This window comes from Heloderma suspectum, chromosome 2, assembly GCF_057233095.1.
Source record: "Heloderma suspectum isolate Gila_16-S chromosome 2, 16-S_ref, whole genome shotgun sequence".
In the NCBI taxonomy this organism is placed as follows: domain Eukaryota; kingdom Metazoa; phylum Chordata; class Lepidosauria; order Squamata; family Helodermatidae; genus Heloderma; species Heloderma suspectum.
Window position 1 is genome coordinate 73,378,306 of NC_139459.1, and position 23,082 is coordinate 73,401,387.

The window sequence follows — 23,082 nt, forward strand, 5'->3', positions numbered from 1 at the left end:
AACCTTTGCGGGGGGGGGGGGGCATCCAGGAGTGATTGTACCACTGCCACTTTAAGGGCAGCATGGACCACATCCTCACCCGATGATGCATTTGCCCACTTCCTGGACTCACCCAGTCAAACCCCCTCAGCAAGCTTGAATAACTGGGTCGAAACAGTAAAAAATAAAATAAAATTGAACCCTCAGTTGTCTGAAAAAAGTTACAAGCATTTAAAAAAAGAGAAAATGCCCATTTTCATTTACATCTTCTTATACTAATGTAAGCACAGCAGCAAGTCACTGGCATTTATAGAGCACATTTGCTCACTAGGCATTAAAGTACATCAAACCCACTAATTAAGCTCTAAAATGGGCAGCAGAATGTACTCCACTTAATCAGTCGATATATGAAATAGTCTGCTGCTCTCATGAATTAAGCAAAACCAAAGCCACTGTTAACCAGATAAGCTGCCAACCATTAACAAAAACACTGCAGTTCACTGACTGGTGGGGCCATACACTGACAGGAGTGCCATGCAACTATTTAAATCTCCCAGCTGTACATGGATGAGTCCTGACTGATGGGCTTTACACTGTACTTCCACGGGAAAGAAGAGCAACAGAAGAGCTAAACACCAGAGACAAAACTATGCAAGCTCACTGCAAAAGACTTCTGTACTTTCCACACACTGCTCAAAGCAAAGCCCAGTAACAGAAAGACATTTCGGTGAGGCACCCTGGATGTAACTCTATTCCAGGTCAGTGGCAAAAAAATGGTTTCATTGGGTAAGGAACATGATTCCGGCCTGGTTCATATATCACAGGTTACTTAACCCAGGAATTGCTGGGGATGAGTGGAGCATGTGAGACATGTACAAGCCAACAACAAATCATGGGGTTAACCCATAAACAATCCAGTTTCCAGGTTCACATGGCATGAAACAATCCAGGAACAGGGTGTTCCTGGGTTGTTAATTAAAAGCTGAAATGGCTCATGCACCACTCCTGTCATGCCCACAATTCCTGGGTTAAACAACCCAGGAATTGCTGTTGTGATGTGCGATCTCCATTAAGGCCAAATTAGATGCGAGGGGAGTGGGGAGCCATGTGTGTTTATTTACACATCTGCATAAACAAACACAATGAAAGTGGGAGGGCCTAGTTTTCACAAAAAAGGTATGCACGTATGGCTGGAGTGAAATCTTTGCCCTCCTCTCCAGCCTTACTTTCCTCTGCTCCTTCACTTCAAGCATTTTACTCCCCAGCCTCAGTTCACTGCAGAAAAGTTCATGCAGCAATGGAACTGGAGACTCATGTCCTTTGTCTTCTCTCTTTGCAATCAACACATTCTAGGAAACAAAGCTTCAGGCCAACACTACTTTATTGGTAAACGACTAGCTTCTTTACAAATGCAGATTCTAGGAAAATCTCAGACTGCATACAACTAGCTAATCTACACATCTATGAATATCAATAGAGGATTCAAAGTGGAGTTAGATAAGTTGCCAGCAGTCTGGGCATGAACTTCACGGCTAGACTTGCTTCACAGGGATGCCCCTCCCTTCGGGTGGCTCCCTCTTATGTTGGCTTCCACGAGTGGCCAACCTGGCAGAGAATCTGAGCCCTGCCCCTAACTTTTTCCACTTTGCTCTGCGATGGACCCTAGCATCTTACAAGTCACACCCTTCACCCTCCTCCTCCTCCGAAACTTGAGTTCTCATGGTGGAAGAATGGGGAAGCAATTCAGGCTGGGCCATCTGTATGTCATGGTCTTGGGAAGAAAGTCTTGCTATATCTGGACTCACTAGGGAGGGTGCCTCCCTCTGTTCTTGCTGTTTCCATTCTGATTCCGAATCTGAGTCACCAGACCTCTCCACATGCTCATTCATTCATGACAGACGATACGACTGGAGAAGGGGAGAATTCAACTTCTCTCACCCCTTCCCCTTTATACATGTAAAGAGCAGACATGTGAACAACTAATTAGAGGTGGCTGCTCCCATCAGGTCTATTTTGGTCCACATATGGGGCAGGCTATAACATCTCTGCAGATAGAAAAGTGATCCACTATGCCCATAAAGCTTACTTGTTAACGTTGGTCCAGACAGGCAGTTTCCCCTATGTGACCCCTCCCTTGGCAACATGCATGCCTGTCATTTTATGTTAAAACTGTACATACCCAGAGGCTGTACATACCTAGAAGCATTTCCTGCAGTCAAAGCTGTACTTTTCCGAGCTAAGCCAGCCTTCCCCAACCTGGTGCATTCCAGATGTGATGGACTACAATGCCCATCATCCCCCACTAGCATGGTTATCTGCTGTGTGGGCTGGAGATGACAGTTGTTGTATCCCAAAATGTCTGGAGGGCATCAGGTTGGGGAAGACTGAGCTAAGCATATACAAACATTTCCCCATGCAATTGCAGGCATGGGCATTGCCAGGAGAAGCTGTGAGTGCTTGCACATGTGTGTATGTGGGGCAAGGGGGTACAGACAAGCATATTACATTTTGGTTTGTTCCTAGTTTCAAACAAGGACACCTACCATACTGTTAGCAGGATGATCTATTTCTGGATGATCTTCCTGGTTTGTTTATTTTAGGGATAAGCAACCTTTTCTGTCCTGCAGCACAGCTGACTTTTTAAATTAATTAATTAGTTTATTATTTATTTCATTTGTTTCATTTCTATACCGCCTGTTAGACAAAGCTATCTAGGCAGTTTAAAAGACCAGTTTTTCAAGCCCAGTTTTTCTAGCCCCCACTGCTGAGATTCTGTCTTTTCTGCCCCCCCTCCCCAGCTTGCTTGTCCAGCCAGCCGCTTGGCCACAGCTTCTGCTGCCTATGCCACAAACACTGCCTGCCTACTGGCTGCTGCTTCTAGGGATGGGGAACGGGTGGGGGAGTGAGGAAGAGAACTTGGCAGGTACTGGTGGGCCCATGGGCGCCAGGTTGTCCACACCTGGTTTATTTATTTATTCAGTTAATCTAAATATGTTTATCCCACCTTTTGGCCAAGACAGACTCCAAGGCAGCTTTTAAAATAGGTTAAGAGAGTTCTAGTTTTTATTTCAGATTAGCTGTCATTTCCAATATCTAGCCAAACAGTTTATTTTAAAGGGTAAATTCTGAAACTACAACCCATAGATCTCCTTCAAATCAAAATTTATGGAGGTTTTAGGATTTTGGATGCATGGGTGAACTTCATTTCTGAAGTGTGAGAAAAAAGAATCAAACAAAAACCCTTTGAGACAAGAAACAGAATGGTACTGGAATTCTTCCCCTTGAACAAGAAATACAATATACAGGGAAGCACCAAGAGGTTGAAAATAGCTTGGCTGGAATAAAAATGTCTAAATAATAACAATATTTCTAACCTGTTTCCCAGCAATGCCATTGAAGTGGCTTATAAAGCTTAACATCCCAAAAATACACAGAATTAATCAATACAATTTAAAGCAGTACAAAATGCCCAAACACATGATAAAACAACAATAAAACCATACTAAATGTAGAAGGCATTTCCTACTGCAAGGATGAAAGACAAGCAATGAATTCTGTAGGTAGGATGACACTATTGAAAAGGCTCTAGTCCTTGACAACTGTCAGATAGACTTCTAATAATGGCAGAACCCTCAACAAAGCCTCTTTAGATGATCTTAAACTTGACCTTGGGACTCAGTTGGCTCCTCAAAGCACCAGCTGAGTTCAAAGCGACTAAGTGCTCAGTTGCTTGGTGAGGGGGCTGGGCTTTGGGAATCACATCACCTGAAGCCCTGTAGGCTGGATGGGATGGCTTTGTGGGCCAAATCTTGCTCTCAGACTAGTCGTTTCCCATCTCTGTCTTAAAGCATATATAAGGGAGAAAGGTGTTCCTTGAGAGTGAGTCCAGATCATATAGGCCTTTAAAGTTCAAAACTTTAAAACTTTAGAGTCGGACACCAGTCGTGTCCGACTCTAGGGTGCGGTGCTCATCCCCGTTTCTAAGCCGAAGAGCCAGCGCTGTCCGAAGACGCTTCCGTGGCCATGTGGCCAGCATGACTGAACACCGAGGTGCATGGAACGCTGTTACCTTTCCCGCCGAGGCGGCACCTATTTATCTACTTGCAATTTCTTGCTTTCGAACTGCTAGGTTGGCAGAAGCTGGGACTGAAGAAGGGAGCTCACTCCGTCACGCAGCACTCGGGTCTCGAACTGCTGACCTGCCGACCTTCCAGTCAGCAGTTCAGCGACTTAACCACTAAGCCACCGTGGCCCTTAAAGTTCAAAAACAGCATGTTAAATTGTGTTTGGAAAATAACTGGTAACCAGGCCAGTTCTTTAAGGTCCAGTGTAATAGTTAGGGTAGGACCTAGTTAGCTGTATCTTCCATACAATCTTCAAGGGCAGTCCATTCAAATCACATTAAAAGGTAAAGGTGTTCCCAACCAGTCGTGTCCAACTCTAGGGTGTGGTGCTCATCTCCATTTCTAAGCTGAAGAGCCAGTGCTGTCCGAAGACGCTTCCGTGGTCATGTGGCTGGCATGACTGAATACTGAGGTGCACGGAATGCTGTTACCTTTCCCGCCGAAGCGGTACCTATTTATCTACTTGCAATTTCTTGCTTTCGAACTGCTAGGTTGGCAGAAGCTGGGACTGAAGACGGGAGCTCACTCCGTCACACAGCACTCGGGTTTCGAACTGCTGTCCTGCCAACCTTCTGGTCTGCAGTTCAGCATCTTAACCACTAAGCCACCGTGGCCCCATCAAATCACATTACATTTTCCAGCAATGCTTAGTGTTCCTACTATACTCTTTAGATTTAGATTATTGTAATGTCAAATCACATTTCAATAATCTAAATCTAAAGCGTCTAGTAGGAACACTAAGCATTGCTGGAAAAAAGGCATTCTCTGTTTACTAGAGTATCAAACTAGAGTACCAAACAAGAGTTTTGGGTCACGGGGCACTCTCAAGTCACAAACCTGTTCCTTCAGGGGAAGTATAATCATATTTGGAAGAGCTTGCCCACCTACTCCCAAAACAACAGGCTCACCAACCATCAACTTCTTCATATTATCTGGACTAAGCTTCAGTTTAGTGGACCTCATCCAATCCATTACTGATTCTAGACACTTGATCAAGGACTATTCTGCCTCAGTGTGGTTTAAGGAAAATTAGAGCTATAACTGGGTGTCATCAGCATGCTTCAAAATTTGTGGCTTTTCCAGTGGCTTCAATTACATGTTAAATAACATGAAGGGATAGAATGAAACTTTGCCGCACACCACAGGATGATTCCCAACTTCCCCAAGACTACCTTCTGGAGCCCATGGGACAGTCAAGAGTGGAAATCCTGCCAAGCAAAGCAATACACACAGGTACTCCAGAAGGATACTATGGATGATATTGTCAAAGACACTGGGAGAAACTTACTTCTCCTGTCTGCCTCTCAGTGAAGGTCATCCATTTCTGTGACCAAGGCAGTTTTTGTCCAATACCCAGACCTGAAGACGGTTTGAAATGGATCTAAATAACCAATTTCATTCACGCCTGCTTAGAGCTTGCCCCCAAAGGGGAGGTTAGATACAAGAAGAAACCATCCTAATTAATAACTTATTTCTACAAAGCACTCTATAATTATACAATGTAAAGCTTTAGAAGGAGCCTCAAAAAGTGAAGAGAAACTCATGTCCTCATCTTCTTGTGCCCTGAAGGTCAACATACTTTGACAATCTTGTCGTTCCTAAAGTTTTAAATTGATCTCAACAAGGACACAGTCCAGCTCATACTTCAGATGACAAACCAATTGGTTAACAGCTGATAGGCATGGGGAACTGGTTGGCATTCAGCACACCACAGCAGTCCTTGCAGTGGTAGCAGGATAAGAGGGACGTTAAAACTGCACTCACCCCTACCTGCTCTATGTCTGCTCTGCCCCTGTTTAGTCCCAGCTTTGGATCCTCAAGGCTCTCGGTAGCTTTGAACTCAGCCAGTGCTTTGAGGATCCAACTGAGTTCCAAAGTCAAGTTTAAGATCATCCAATGAGCTGGTCAGCATCTTCCAACTTTTAAAGAAATGACATGTCACCTGGACATGTCCTAAGTGCATGTCTGTATGTGCAGAGGCAGGGAGTTGGTAAGATTCTAGAATCCAGTTGACATGCAGAACACACAGCATTCTCTGGAGTGGTGTGGGGGGAATGCATCGGAATGCACAGGATGTTAAAAATGCACTTTCCACATGTAAATAAATATTTAAGGCAACATAAACACAACCACTTGGTTTTTTATCTTTCGGTTTCTTCTTACTGCTCAGAAGTGCTCCAACAGACACCCCTGTGACTAAAACTGTAAATCAGAAAGGATTTACAGAGGCATAGTAGCCATCTGCTGGTGGGATTTTAGGCATATTCATATCTGACACGTAGAAATCCATCTTAAATTCCATGACCACATTAAACTGGGAAGTATCCCTTCATTGGTGCCATTAATCTTTCCTTATATAGCCTACAGACTTGATACTGCAAACAGAAAATGGCAATGAGCAAAAGTTACAAACAGAGAAATTAACAGGCCTGTACCCTTTACATCTACAGGTTTCTTCTGGGATAAAGAATGATGGTACCAAAAACAATACACATCTCACTCTGAGATTTTTTACTTGTATAACTAGAGCCATCTTATATTAGAAGGAATTATTTGACCCCCAAGTTTCATTTTACCCTTTTGCTGCCCTTTTGATGAGAACCACATCCACAAACAAACTAGAGTGTAATGGCAGTGTTCTGGAAGTATAGTTCTCCTTGCTTTTTCTCCCAGTTCAATGTATTGATAACATGCTGATATTTGTGGCAATTAAGGGAACAATCCTATGGGGATAGTTGGCCACCTCCGAACTACCCAATACAGGGCCGGGCAGAGCGTGGAGGGGATCTTCTAGATGGCTGATTTCGACTGTCTAGCCAGAGCGGCTCAGAGTGTGTGGGGGGTGATGGGCCAGACAGCGCATAGGAAGCATCGCACTGGTGCTTCCGCCATTCCCACCCCTGGGAACACTCCCTTTCCCCCTGCTCTGTGCTGCTCTTCCAAGCGCAGAGCCAGAGATGAATCGTGTCACCTACAAGGCAGAGTGGGAGGAGGAGGTTTTCTGGGAAACAACCTCAGAGCGCTGGCTCCAAGGTTAGTTTCCGAAAACCGAAAAATCCTCTCTCTAGTGGCCACAGGACTGCGCCCTAAATGTGTTCCAGAATCTAGTGTTAAACACTGCAAGATTGAAAGGCTAGTCTTGGAAGCATATAAATGAAGAGTATTACTAGAAATGAGCAGCACCAAACAGACGCACAGAGTAAATGAGCATTTGAAACGAAACACCCTTTAACTGCATTTTGACTGCCTTGGAGGAAGAACCAGCATAGATTATATTGCATTTATCGTTTGACAATGCTGGATGCTAACAAGACAAGCATTTTGCTTTCTTGGGTCCTTCCTTCACATACCTTATAACTGTAAGCCCTGTGAACCTGAACCTCCACTTTTGTTTTTAGCTTTCTTGCTTCTAGAAAAGAGATGGGAACAACTAGCTGAACTGTTAGGGAAGTTAACAATCCTCCCCTCCCTTTGACTTAAGAAAGCTCACTCAATTGGAGAATGCTCTGCCTGTTCTAAAAGTAGTATCCTAAATAAACAAGCTGTTTTACAATGCACATAACCAATCAGATAGCCCATACTGATTCAAGGTCTCTTCTGTTTGCAAAGCAGGGAAATGTTTAGTTGAGCAAACTATAGGATTTAATTTCTGTCTAACATCTACCAGCACTGTAATACTCACAACTAATGTACACTTTAATTACTTCTCAATTTATCATAGCTACACTTTACAGTTAGAAGTTCAAAAATAAATTCAACAGGAGTCTTTTCATGATATTGCCAATATCACTCTTGAAATGCCAATGAAACATAGAATTTGGGGTAGGGCAGAAGGTGAGCAGAATCTATATGAACAATCTTTTATATGCAAAATACATGAGCTCAGACTTCTGTCTTCACAGAACTTTTGAAAAGTCTCTTTCATCCTTCACAACAGACCACATCTCATATTTATTATGATCTAAGTAAACAAAACACTTGTGGTATACCACTTCAGGGATTGATTGAGGATTGCTGTCTGCTCAAGACAGGCTCCAGTGGGGTAACCACAGCAAGAACAACTCTTGACCTCAGATGTGGGAAGTAAAAGAGAAGTGACAAAATTGAGTTACTGGCTTCCAAACAAGAGAACCATAGAAAAAAAGGACAGTACTTATAACAAAGACCATAGCAGGATCCAAAATTATTGAACAGAAAGGATTCTGGACACAGGTCATCCTTTGTTCTATGCAAAAAAAAAATTAAGATCACATTTCTTTAGGCATCATGTTATTTTAGTTCTTGCTCTCCGAGCAGGAAAATATTTGATTGGTATTTTTAAATAACAAAACAATACACAACTTAGAATAAGAGGACTTTAATAACTTGACGTTACATTCTTGCAGCTAAGGCACATACTAGGAATATAACTTAATGTTTGGAAAAGGGGTATTTTCACCTATCCTGTTTCTCATTAAAACCCCTTAGCCAATGCAGAATGATTTCTCTGTATTGGGATATCTCCCATGCAAAGTGCAATGGACAAAGATCGATGAAAACATGGAAATCAAACACATATTTTGCAATGGAAGCAGCCAATGAAGACAAATATACTGATTTCTTTCCAACGTTATCTGTAATATGTTTTACAAGACAGCTGTTACAGATGTTCTATTTTTAATTACTTGATGGACTATCAAATGTTACAGCTAAGTTATACATCACTGCAGATTTATATATGCCATTATTATCACAATAGCAAGTAAGCAGGTACTTCGTATCGGATTGAATTAAAGGCCCCACACTATGGGAATCGCTTATAAGCAGGCATACATGACCGATGGGGAGGAGTCATAGCTCAGTGGAAGAGCACATCCTCTGCATACAGAAAGTCCCAGGTTCAATCCTCAGCATCTCCAGGTAGGGCTGGAAAAATTTCTGCATGAAACACCCGGAGAGCCGCTGCCAGTGAATGTTGACAATACTGGACTAAATGGACCAGTGGTCTGATTCAGGATAAAGCAGTTTTCTATGTTCCCATGTCAACTAAAATGCCTTCAGGCCAGCCTTTTCCAACCTGGCGCCCTCCAGATGTGTTGGACTACAACTCCCATCAGCCCCAACCAGTTTGGCTAATGGTGAAGGATAATGGGATTTGTCATCCAACACATCTGGAAGACACGAAGGTGGAGAAGGATGCTTTAGCCTTATTTCTGTTGTCTCTAGGTCCCATGAGAACTTTTCCCCCTACCCCTTTCAACTTGGCTCTTTGTCTTTCCAACAACCTGCCACCACCATCCCTTTTTTATACCTTTGCCTCTTCCATTTTCTTCAGGTCTCCGTTTTTCAGCCCATTGTGCAATGCATCCGCACTGAATCTGCCTTTCCACACTTAGCTTACCAGACCTTAGTTCCCCCCACCCCTACCTGCCTAGCACATCTCTTTTTGCCATTAGCACACAGCCTTGCCTGTCACTAGGTCCTATAATGTTTGTTCTCTCAGCAGTCCATTCCCATAAGCCCTTCCTTTCCACAACACCTTTAACTCTCTTTCTCTCAGGAGCTGGTCTCTTGCATTTATCCTTTCTTCAGGTTTTTGTTTCTCAGTTCTCTTTTTCTGTCTCTGGGCTCCCTGTCCTTTGATTTCCTCTCTGGCATTCAACCTAAAGAAAGCTTCTATGGCTGAGAATGCCAGTGATTTCCTCCCAGTTGCAGCCAACACTGCCCATTTCCTACTGACCTTAAGCTCTGTGCAAAGTTCAGCCCATCTAAACTCTTCTCACTGAAGCTGCATTAATTCTTCACCTTATATTGCCAGCACATTGACCCTCAGACATTAGAATGTTTGTAAATATTCTGTGACATGACAACAGGTCAGCGAATGATAAGAGAAGGCTTGCAAATAGGGAGACAGGGAACAATTAGTTTTCATTCTCATTTTATATATAAGATTTCTCTGTGGCTTAATTATTGTTGGTAAAACAGGCACTCTTTTGTTTACCTTCATCAGAGTTGCGTAGATCCTTTTTGATTATCAGATGAAAGATAGTATATTAGTATAAATGATTCTATATTCCATTAAAAGTTACACAATAAGGCTAGCAACTAGCTAATGTGTTACCACACCTTAATGGCTAAGTCACAGTGTTCACTGGCAGTGGTGAGCTGTTCAATGTGTCTGTCCACATCTGCCACGGACAAACTGCAGCTGCTCTTCTTTCTTCCGCAGACAACATTCTCCAGTCCTGTAAGCACTCTCTGCAGTTCAGAGTTCAAGTCACTACAGGTATCTGTGAAATAAAGAGAACATGTCAGACATGCACTGCAAGGCACAACAGAGACAGACCTGCTATTAACAGGTTGCTTTATCTTTGGGTGGGGGGAGGCTGTATACCTGTAAATGGTAGCTCAAGTGGGCAAACATTTCTTGTCAAAAACCTAATCTTGCAGGTTACTAATTTACCATCAGCTAACAACTAGGCAGCCTTGAAAGCCATGTGCTTTACTTTCATGATCATGAGATACTCACAAACTAACAAAGGAGTCTTTTGTATGTGACTTGACTTAGTCAATAGTCAGAAGGCCCTTTCAGAAATGATTTTGTGAAGCATGTAACACAGTGGGCTGGTTCGTATGACACAGCCAGCTCACCATGGGTTATTTAACTCACGAGGAGCTGCAATGCATGTCAGGCAACATTTTGAATATGCAACCCCACATCGTGGCTGTGTGTCATATGAACCTGGCTGCCAAGGGTTACTTAAGCCTTAAAAACCCTTGCATAACCCTACATCAAGCCAAGGGTTATGTGAGGGTTGTTTAACCCTCAACCCTTGGAGACTGGGTTCACATGACATGGCAACCCCTGACCAGGGGTTGCATATTTAAAATGTATCCTACACATGCTGTGGCTCACCATGGGTTAAACAACCCTCGATGAGCTCACCATATTGTGAAAACCAGTCACATGGCGCACTTGTGTGGACTGATCTTCTCTGTAGGTGTTGTTGTTATAGCGATAACTACCTGCAACAATAGTGTGGCAATTATCCCCATTACCATAGCAGCAAGTGAGCAGATCTTGCTTTCTGCTTATGGCACACCTTTGTCTGGACTTCTTATGCTGGACAGGGTGAACAGGAACTGATATCGTCCTGCCACACATTGGGGGGCTGCACTCAATGGAATTTAATCCTTTGATGAGCAATTTCCCTTTGATAAGTATATCACAACTACACAAAATGAGAGGGAAGCAAGTATTTCTGATGTTTCTTCTGCTCAATTTAGTGGGTAATCTTTATCGAAGAGCAATTGCTTTCATGTTTCATGGATTAGCCCAGAGATGTCCTGTGCTTGGACAACTTGGGAACTCTGGAAGCTATTTGCTATGTACTGAAGAGTAATGACTTTAAAGTGTTTTCATACTAGACAGACTTTATTTTTAAATTAAAATAAAATTGCACTGCTCACCCATTGTTCTTGCTCCTCCACTGCTGCTGCTCTTAAGTTTTTTGTCTTGCATAATTACGGTACTGTGTTACATCCTGCAGGAGATTTTATACCCATGTTTCTTAAACTATGTGGCCACTAGCTGACTATAGTTAACAAAGGGGATTATTTCCTTCCCACAGAGATCTGTCAGAGTCTGAATATAAGCATGTCCCATAAAAATGGAAAATCCTTATCTTTGAAAAGGGTGAAAGTTTCAATTAAAGAAGGTGGATGTGGTTTTCTGGATCTTGCTCTGTATCACTGGGCTTATCTGAAGACTTTTACTAAATTTTGGTCTTTCCCGTTACATTGGATCTGCCTTGGTCAGTTTTGAAAACTTCTTGTCTGGTTCCTCTGTCTAAATGGATGGCATTACATTCTAGGACAAACAAGGATAGGGTTGCTCCCACAGTTTCTACCTTTAGAGATGTGTGGCGTATACTGTCACATTATACTAAATTGACTTTATGGGGCAATCCAGATTTAAAAATTAATAAGAAAATGTTTTTGGGGTGGACATGGACAGATAAGGTGATTTTTACTTTGGATCAACTGGTGGCTCCCGATGATGACTTCCTGTCTTTTTATCCTGTGTATCAAATATATCCTGTGTATCAAATATGGTTTGTCAGCTATGGCTGAATGGCAGTACTTGCAACTGCAGCATTTGTTCGTATCTAGGTTTGGCCCTGCTGCTTTCCCAGCAATTGAGTCTCCATTGTTATTGGAAACACATATTGAAAGTGGTCAGGCAATGCGACCCATGATCCATGTTTATAAATATTTGTTATTGGTGAATAAATACAATACACAGGGTTTTAAGCAGGAATGGAACAGGGAACTGGATTGTCCCATTTTGCCTAATTACTGGATAGCCATTTTGGCATTTATAGCTGTTGAGTCTATGGATCTTAGGCTGCATCTTATTCAGCAAGAACATTTTTTCATGTCTACAAGATCATGCAACATCTATTTAATAAGGGTTTCTCTAATTCAGCTAATTGCTGGCGGTGCAATGCAGCTAATGCTTCTTTTGAACATATGTTTTGGCAATGTCCAGTAGTTGCTTCTTTTGGAGAGGATGTTATTATATGGATAAATTTTGTACTGGAACAGTCTTTACCTGCTTCCTTGAAATGAATTAATAGTCAGCGTAAACGGATTCTCTGTGCCCTCTTGACAGCCAAAAGACTGATATTACAGTAATGGAAGGATAAACACTCACCTACTATAATGCAAAGGGTTGAAGGCCTTACAACACTTACAATATTTGAACGGGTGGCGTATAGACACCACCTTCAAATGGATACTTATTTGGATATCTGGTCCGCTTTTGCTGAAGCTTATATATAATTGCTAGAATGTTGTATTTTCATTCATATATATATATATGCATTCAAAATGTATTCATTGATATGGATACATACAAATCTGTGTGTGTGTGTGTGTGTGTGTGTGTATGTATTTCCTTTTTCTTTCTTTTTCCTTTTGTTGTAATTTCACAGCAAAAAATTAATACATAAATAAATGAGTGTGGGCTGTGTTGTAAAGACTGGGCTTAAGCAAGATGAGACAATTAATTTTTATAAACCAAGCTTTAGATTTTAATGGGTATTTTACTTTAGCACTGAATTCTATTATTAAAAAAACAAAAAAACTAACCGCCCTGAGACCATATGTTAATATGAGAAAAAAAAATGCTTCTTCATATTGCAGAGGATCCTTTTTTCCAGGAGTCCACTGACAAATATTTTATTATTGGTATACTGACTTTATATATTAAATATATCCACATCCAGCTAACATTTAATGGGTAAATATTATTATTATTATTATTAAATTTCTTAATCGCCCATCTGGCTGGTCACCCAGCCACTCTGGGCGATGTACAACATACAATAAAACAGTTTAAAACAATAAAATTCTACAGTAAAAACATTTTCTAAAATACCCTAACCCATCCCAAATGCCTGCCTGAACAACCATGTTTTTAATGCACGACGGAAGCTCATTATCAGCTTTTCTCAATATGTACAGTATATGGCTGAATTCATCTTGGTCTTTTCTTCTTGAGTTCAAAAGTGGGCAGACTTTAGGCTTGCGTGATCTGTTTTGTTTTTCGCTAGAACGCCAAGATCAATAATTGGGAGTTCAGTGGAAAATAGTAGCTTAAGAAAGCGGACATAGAATTGCAGAGCAAGGTGCCTCTAAGCACATATTCAGCTCAGGAAATTCTTTTCAGTATCAAAACTGGAGTTTGCACACAAATCTATTCCTATTTGCCCCCAACCCTTCTTAATTTTGGCAGGCTAGTTTAGGAGGGGGAAAAGCCCTTTTGTAGTCAACTGTTGTTAAACCATTGGGAGACCAAGAGAACTACCAGTAGATCACAATCTACTTTCTGCTCACCCCTGATGTAGGTACGTTGCATACGGCGTCCTCCATAAAGGCTGAGTAATGTAGGAATTACTTCCAACAACAAAGTGCGAAAAAGCATTATATACATAACATTTGAACTACAGTATGAATGTCCATTTGGTATTGATATCCAAAGTTGGCTGACATATTGGCTTTCCAACACTTTACTATCAAAAGTATCAGTTTGTGACATGGCCATAAGGAAAGGCAATAGAAAGGCTGAGCAAGCAAATTCAGTAGTGGAATAAGTCTATTTAAACACAAACTGTATGTGTTTACATAGTATGGATTCCACATAGCCTAAGCTCCTGAGTATTCCTATTGCAAGAGACCCACGTATGTCTTCCTTTACAAAAAGAATGGGCTCACAATGGACAAGGACCAGATCCTGCAGACCACTCATCACAGCAGAGTGGAGATATAGACCCAGTTCACATATCACAACTACCTATAGGTTGTTTAAACCATGGGGCAATCATGACTGTGCCACAACAAGTGAGCGTGCCAGCTCCCACCCATTTCTGCTTTGCTAAACAACCCACGTACTCCCCGTTCCTGGGTTCCTCACCATGATGTCTGAACCCAGCACTCTGAGTTGAAGGAGAAACAACTCAGAGTTTTAACGCAACAACTATGGGTTAAAACTGTGGGTTATTTCTCCAAAGTGCCGGGTTCAGGCATCATGGTGAACAAGCCAGGAATGTTCCTGGGTTGTTTAGCAAAGCGAAAGTGGGTGAGCAGTCTGGAGCCGGCATGCTTGCTTGCTCCAATGTGGTCACAACTACCCATGGGTAGTCATGATGTGCAAACTGGGTCATACTCTAAAGCTGGCTAAAAGTCCTCAAGGCAAATTGCTCAACAGATCAAATGCTATAGTATTTTCAATGTGGATCAGCAAAAGAAGAGCATGGGATTCTGCACAAATAGTGCTTTAAAAGTCTTCATGAAAAAACTCTGCCATGTCAGCTCCACGTAAAAACCATTTTTCTGCATTATAGCAACAATTCAGCTGCAAAATGTTTGTTTTAGAAATACAGTTTCTCAGGCACAGATGCACCAAGGAGATTGCTGAAATTGATAAAAACCTATTTATTTTGTCTGCATTCCTGAAGCACCATAACAATTTGTACACATTTTGTCACATTTTACAAGACAATGGCTTCCACAAATAAACTCTTGTATTTTAAGTTCTAGCCCTCAGGCAGCTTTCCTTCCAGGAAATAGGACTTTGTAACAAGGCTAGAGAGACCCACATCTCAAGGAGAAAGTAGATTAAACCCAGTCATAGGATTTACAACATAGAGCAAGGGAGATTAGCTATTTTAGCTCTTGATGTTTTATTGCCTGTAGCAGTAGAGAGGCATATCTAAATTTCCTAGTATATCATGACATGTGAGTGTAGTTTGGTATGTCAGCGAGGTTGCAGCATTAATGCAATGTGCAGTTCTACATTTTCAGCTTATGATGACTTTGCTTTATGAGTATATCCAATAAAAGTTTGCATGCACAGGAGAAACAGAAGAGTAAAATAAAACATCAAATTAATTGTGGATGTGCATAACTGATTTAAAAACTTGCAAAATTGTGTTGTGTTGCAATATTTACTACCTTTATTTGCAAGAAACAAATGAACAATCCCAAGAGTAAAACTGCCCACTCTAGGTTGTAATCCTTATTTTTTTTAAGTATTAATGCTATACTTATTTTATAACAGCCCCTTTGAGTCATGCAGATATTTTTTCCCCAAGGTGAAAATGAATAGAAGTTTGTTCTCCACATGCAGCTCCATACACCTTTTCTGCTCAATAGTACTATCAGAGTATTGCAAACTGCATAGAATTCCACCAGTATAGCTGTGCTGTTGAATCAGGGTGAAAGCCTTTACCGCCTCGTTAATCATTAGCTGCACAAAACTTTACAGTCTTTTCAAACTGCTTGTTTGGTATTACTTTTTCTAAATTGCTATTTTCAAGTATGTGTATGAACAGAAGTACAATATAAACAACACAACAACAGAACACTGCCAGGGACAGCTCTGGGATCACCGGTTTGATTGGTATGTTCCCCTTGATCCCAGGGGATCAGTTCGTGTTGTAGGACTCTGTATGACAAGATGTAAAGTTTTGGATGTGTCAAAAGGCATTGTCCTAAAACTTGAACAGTGTTGATCGTGGACTATGAGGCAATGAGGCATTATTAGCATAAACAATTAATGAATACTATATAATGGCAAAGGTATTGTGTTTGTTTATTCTCTTTTGTAACTTAACTTTTCAGACAATGCCACTTGCCAAACCCTTTTGATCTACCATGGTTTTCCAGTGTTTGGCTGTCTTCAAACTTGCTGCTGCTAGGAACATTCTAATTAGGTCCGTATGGATTAGGCCATCGTTATCATTTTCAAAAATAAACAAAAGGAGAGTTCCACATTGCTTAATAGTCTGCTTCATCATGTCTGCTATGATTTGGGGAATTTGCTCCCAATACTTTGCTATGACAGGGCATTGCATCCACATATTGGTTACCGTACCCGTGCTCCACACCCTTTCCAGCATTTAGGCGATAGTGAGTTATTGATATGGTGCTTTTTCCTAGTGTAGAAATTTTCAAAAATGTCCAAGAATGGAGTTATTTTTTCCACTTGCTTAATTACAGGTTCATAATTATGTTTCCTTCATTGGTGAAGATCCTGTTATCCAAATGTCACGTATTTAAAGTTAGAGTTTCTCAGAAATTGTTTTTATAAGCCTTACAGCTCTTTCTGAGTAAATAAAGGGGTGTTGGGACAGAAAAGCTCTAACCTGCTGTAGCTGATCTTTAAGCCTGCCATGGCTTGTAAGATGTCCAACATTCCCATGAGAGCTGGAACAGCATCCCTTGGGTTGGATAAAAATCTGAAGGATTGTTTCCGAATGTTCTGTAAAAGTCACTGTTGTACCCATCAATGCCAGGGGATTTACCCTATTTCACATTTCTAATGCTGTCCTTTATGTGACTGTTGACTATGGATCGATTCAGGAAGTCCCTGTGTTTCCAACAGACTGGCTTCAAATTTAATGAGATGAAGAAGGTGTCAACTGTTTTTGGGTTTGGATCACTTAATTTATAAGTTAGTGTAATTACTGTGAAAGATTTTGTTAATCTCACTGGAATGTGTTTGATGCTTGCAATAATATTTCTAGTGTTTTTCTCTGTTGAGAGCTCTAGCTAGGAGCCTATCTTATTTAGCCTGCTCTTTCATATTTTTTGTTGGGAGTGAGCCTTTTTCAGGGCTGGCCCTACCGTTGTTCAGAGTGAAGTAGTCACCTCAAGTGGCAGGTGCTGGAAGGAAGCAGAAAAATATTGGAGGAGTGGCCTGTGTGCTAGGCAGCCTGCTCCGCACCTCCTAAGTTAGCTTGCTGCTTTCAGGTGCAGTAGACGGTGCTGTCCCATCATCAGGATGGAAAAGAGATTCAACTGCCAGTCCAGTTGGCTTTTGTACATGGAACGAAAGGAGGTGCCACTTTATTCTTCACTTCACACAGCAAAATGTCTTGGACAGGCTCTGGCCTTTTTGAATTCGTAAGCTTTGCAGGACTGCTTTTAGAGTGTTCCACAAAAATACTAGGGTTCCAGTGGCTTGGAAATTTTCTTCATAGAAATGTTTAATACTCTAAATTTGTAGAAATTTATAATAAAGAAATTTTCATATAAGTTTTTAATAAAGAAAGCTTTTTTCTGCAATCCATTATTTTGTTAGCAGGCTACAGTTAAGGTGTCCCACAGTTGTACAAGGGCTTTGAGTTGTTATGCTCATTGTTGCTGTGACTGATGCATGATCTAATACTAGAATCTCACCTATTTCCAATGGTCACTTTTGAAATGAGGGAGAATAACATCAGGATATAACCAGTCCTTGAATAAATACTGTGACAAAAGGAGTAAAAGCAATAATCCTGCACACCTGGGTTTAGGTTCCTCCACACATCAAGGTTGGCACATTCCTTTATTAGAGAGCTTAAAGCACTGGGTGTTTTTAAAATCTGAGGAGTATTTAGAACTTCCATCTTGTTTCTGATCCATTACATTGTTTGTCCCTCACAAGCATCACTTCTCCATTTCTGGAGTGCTTGAGTTTTTCAGTAGTAGGGTAGTAACAAATTGCTGTTGTCAGTGGTTGGGACAAAAGGAAGAGCCTAAAGTGACCAGCGTATTCCTTAGCTTGCCTTAGCAAAAAATAAACCACCTACAAGGATCACATAATAGGTTTTCCACTACATAGGGACACATTTTTGCTATGATAATAGCCATACTCCTTGCTCTGGATGTTCTGACAGCTTAAAATTGTTCTCCAGAATGGGGAGAGGTGTTAAGATGTTCTTATTACGATTCTGATGGTGGATTTCCTAAAGAAAAAGGATCTCTAGATTCTGCTCTTTAACAATCCTCAAGATTCTATGGGTTGGATCCAGCTTTAGTCATACTTAGAGTAGACCATTCAATCCATGGGACAAGTTAGTCATAACTAACTTTAGATTTGTTTATTTTAATAGGTCTACTCTAAGTATGACTAAACCTAGATCCAACCCTATATCTTTTCATTAGGCTGCAAAGCCTGTTTACATTGAGTGATAGCATTTCAATTCTGTCCAGGATTCCGGGCATGTGAATCCTTTTGATGGTTCCTGGAGTCATACACTGTCCTTACCCCCAGCCTGACACAGTGGCTGGATTCACATGATCACAGGGGGAAAAATGCCATATGGGCTGTTTCCCCCGTCCCCATGCATGTCGTTCACATGACCAGCATTTACCTAATTACCCATGTCACGCCACAGGTTGCCATGTCATCTGAACCCAGCGGGCGGCACGGTGGGGGTGGCTTCTAACCCATCCCATAACCCATGTCTTTCTTTAGGGGTTGTGGGGTGGGTTGGAAGCCACCCCTGCTGCACTGTCTTCAGACACCAGTATGCGGCACTGTAATTAGGGAAATGCCAGTCACATGAGTGGCTCGCATGGGGGTGGGGGAAACAACCCATACCGTGTTGTTTCTCCTGCTGATTGTGCGAACCTGGCCATTGACTGGGTTCGCACAGCACGCTAACCCTCACCCAGTGGTTGAGTGTGGGTTGTGGAACCATGCAATGTGGCTTGTTCTTCTCAAACAAGCCACCTTGAGAACCCATGGATGTTGCTAGATTGTTCAGGGTGGTTAACAAGCCACCCTAGATGGTTAATAAGTCACCATGCAGAAAGAGTCCTGGATTCAGATAACATGCTAACCCACAGTGCAACAAACAACCCACACTCAACCACTGAGTTTGGGTTAGCGTGTTGTGTTAACAGCCCCAAAGACTGGGTTTGCACATTCACGGAAGGAGGAATAAGCCACTGTGACTTATTTCCCTTGCTGCGCATGCTAGGTGCATGCTGGGGGAATCTGAATAATTACTCTTGCCAGCGCAGCTTGCCATGTCATGTGAACCTGGTGAGGGTCACTTGTTGCTGTGGTTAACAAGCCACCCAGAATCCATGGGCTGTTGTAGGCTTCTGGGGAGGCTTGTTAACCATGGCAACAAGGCACCCACACCAGGTTTGCATGATACAGCAAGCTGGTGAGGGTTAATATGCAAATCCCCCTGGCATGCACAGCGGGAAATAAGCCACAGTGGCTTATTTCCTCCTCCGGGATTGTGCTAACAGGGCCAAAAAGAAACTGTATTTGTGCCATGGCATAAACATATAAAAGCATAACAAAGAATGTCTAGTTGTAAGAAAGGGGCCTCTATCATGAATCTCTTATATTGAACAATTAACGATTTGATATTCCTGGAGGGAAATACGAGGGACTGGATAGTATGAAAGAATCTGCAATGCAAAACCCCTTTTTTCACCCGTTTCATGGCTTTGTGTTGAATATAAGAGCTAACTAAAGCTTATTTAAATCTTACATTAAATTATTTAGAATAATGTATTCAGTTTGAGCAAGAAATCCTTTCCACCCTCTCCTGTCCCAGTTACCCGATCTTGACAAAAAGGCTGAAGGTTGTTGTTTTTCATTGGTGGGCTACCTTCCACTTTGACTGCCATCTTGGCACTGTTCTTGCTTTGTGGTATTTTTCCCGCTTTCTAGAGCTGAGTGACCAGCTTTTGAAAGAAGTGAAAGTCCATTTCTACAGACCTTTTGTGTCTGAGATGAGACGAATAAGTGGGGCCCTGCTTTTTTAAAACATGTCTTAATAGTTGTACTTATTTTAATTAATTAATTTATTAATGATTTTATGTTTTATTGCCATTTAAAATTATTGTTAGTTGCTTCATATGACAGGACAAGCAGGACCCAAATATATTAAATAAAGTCCCCACTTTGATACATAGGGCCAAGGAAACTAAATTAAGTGTCTCAAAATACTAGGTGGAGTGCAATACATGCCCTACCTTGCTAATTGGTTTCAGTTCAAAAGTGAACTTCTTGAAACCTCCAAGAACACATCCCAAAGAGTTAATTAAGACAACTGTATCATCACAAATCTAAAATCAAAAGTGTACAAAGCTCTCCTCTCATGTGTTCTTAAAGCTATCAGCATCCAGTCTGCATATTAACCTTGCCTTGGGCAATTGCACTGTTCAACACGAATCTCCAAATTCCCTAGACGGTATATAACCCTATGGAACTCAACCAATATTAATCATGTCTGCCTTACATCAACAAACAAAGGGAGAAAATTATAGGCCCTCTGTATTAACTTTGCCTTTGCAGCAAGGTCATGCAGTAGTTGAACAGCTAAGATTCCTACATGTAAAGCCTGCATGCTTCGGTGGTATATCATCAGAAATGTGGCTAATGGTCAACAACTCTCTCTTTTGTACTTTGGGGAAAATATTACAGAGTCAGTCTGCACACAGTATTTTGTACCGATTTAATTTTTGGTGTATTTTAGTGATCTATATGGTGATGGTGGGAAAAGCCTGCCCAAGTACAAACCTTTTGTATCAGCAGAGTGACTGGTATAATTGACAGCAGAATTAGAAGTATGTTCTCCCCTTGAATTAGGTATCAATGAGAGTCCAGAATCTGCAAAATGTGGTTCAACATTCTGAATCCCTCTGCTCCAAGAGTCAGTCTATGGTTGTTTCTACAGAACATGCTGGCTGTTAGCCTAGGCTTTGGAACCACAAAACCTGCTGGGGTTTGACAAAAACCATCACTATCAGAGTCACTGTGACACAAACAAATGTCCTTAACACTTCACAGCTCTACCAAATGTTACTTTGAAACCTGCCATCTGTACAGAAATTACAGGGCTTTCTGAAAGCAACAAGTCTTGGAAGAATATTGCTTTTTATTTCCCTTTGTTATTTGATCTTGCAGTACTGGTGGTCTATGGATTATACAGTTATAGCACTGCATAAGAGAAAACTAAAATCACCAACAAGGAATAACCAAGTAATATTTAAGAAAAACAGAACTGCCACATACACTTAAAAAATCAGTGATTCACAATGGGGGAAAATTAAATGGACATGCCAGAATGAATGGATGGATTATTTCAGTGTTTTCCAATAATTTATTTAATATATTTCCTAGTTGCCATTCAAGACCCTGGTCTTCCATACAATGTGAGACAGTAAAATTTAATGCCAAATTACAGAAGCACTTTAAATTATAAACACCTTTAAAATAAACCAGTTAAAACAAAACCCAGTTTCAAATATCTAGCAGCAGCAAATGTCATAAAATGTTTTCAATTAAAATCCAGAGAGAACATGTATGTTTTTAATACCCTCATAAAAGCCATTACAGGTGGAGCCAACTGTATCTCTCTTAGGGAGGGAATTCTATAGGGTACCATCCACCACTGAGAAAGCTCTGTCTCTAGTGCCTGCAAACCTTATTGATAGAAGTCTGGATGTAACTAGGGCATGCGTTACTGAGACTAGTTCTGCTTTCCCTAAATGGGGTTGTAACTGATGTGCTAACCAAAGTTGATAAGAGGCGTTCCTGGCTACGGTCACTATCTGTGCTTCCACAGTCAGCAAATGCCCAAGTTATGGACTTAGTCCTTCAGGCAAAATATAATCCCATCCAATACCAGTCGAATCCCTCTATCCAGATCAGAAGACTTCCCTACCCAAGCCACTTCCATCTTGTCAGGATTAAGTTTAATTTGTTCACATTCACCCATCCCAAAACTGCCTCTAAGCATATATTCAGCAGTTTCACAGCTTCCCTGTGATTAGTGGGTAGAAAACAAAGGTAAAGCTGTGCATCATCCACATATTGGTGACACTGCAGCTAAACCTCTGGATGACTTCCCTTAGGGGTTTCATGGAGATGTTAAATAGCATGGGGGCAAGATGGAACTTTGTGGTACCCCACAGGCCAAAGGCTATGAGAGTGACCAGACATATAGGACTGGAGCCACTGTTAACACTGTGCCCCCTCAACCCAACCCAGCCAGGTGATCCAAAAGTATACCACGGGCAATGGTATCAAAAGCAGCTGAGAAGTCACATTCCCCATGACCATTCCCTAGCATAACTTATCCACCAGGACAACCAAGGCTGTTTCAGTCCCAAAACTAGGCCTGAATTCAGGATCCAAATAATCAGTATCCTCCAAGGCTATTTGTGTTTGAGAGGCAACCACCCACTCCAGATTGTTGCTCAAAAATGGAAGTTTAGACACAAGGCAATAGTTATTGCAAAATGAGGGCTTGAGATTGATTTTTTCAGCCTAACAACAGCCTCTTAAGGGCAATATACACCATTCCCTCCCTCAAAGGCCTTGTCCTGAGATTTTAAAAGCCAAGAAGTGAAAGTTGCAGAAGCTGAGAAGTATCCATAGCAGTAGATATTTGTTTATAGATTGACTCCTATTGATAATGTGATTTCTGATTCCTGTTGCAAGTGAGTCTCCATCTACCGGATCCAGCAAGGCATCTAGCCCTCAAATAAAAAACAGAAGTCCCTTTGCCTGTTTTAGGTAATGTATGTTTAATGTCTACATTAAGAAAAGGAAAAGTTGCCCAACAGACTAATCTTCCAGTCTGCCTCTGCTGCTACCATATTCCTTCCCTAAAGAACTGAGAACAAGAAACTGGGATAC

General features: G+C 41.4%; 1 protein-coding gene across 5 annotated transcripts in view; it reads right to left on the reverse strand.

The window, feature by feature from the left end:
• The window catches only part of MCC (MCC regulator of Wnt signaling pathway), a 320,734-nt gene that overhangs the window by 69,524 nt on the left and 228,128 nt on the right, over positions 1 to 23,082 (reverse strand). For all 5 annotated transcript variants that reach the window (XM_084833886.1, XM_084833884.1, XM_084833883.1 and 2 more), the window contains one exon: positions 10,209 to 10,372. In XM_084833886.1, coding sequence (XP_084690012.1) covers positions 10,209 to 10,372 — 164 coding nt within the window. The remainder of the gene's footprint in view (positions 1 to 10,208; positions 10,373 to 23,082) is intronic.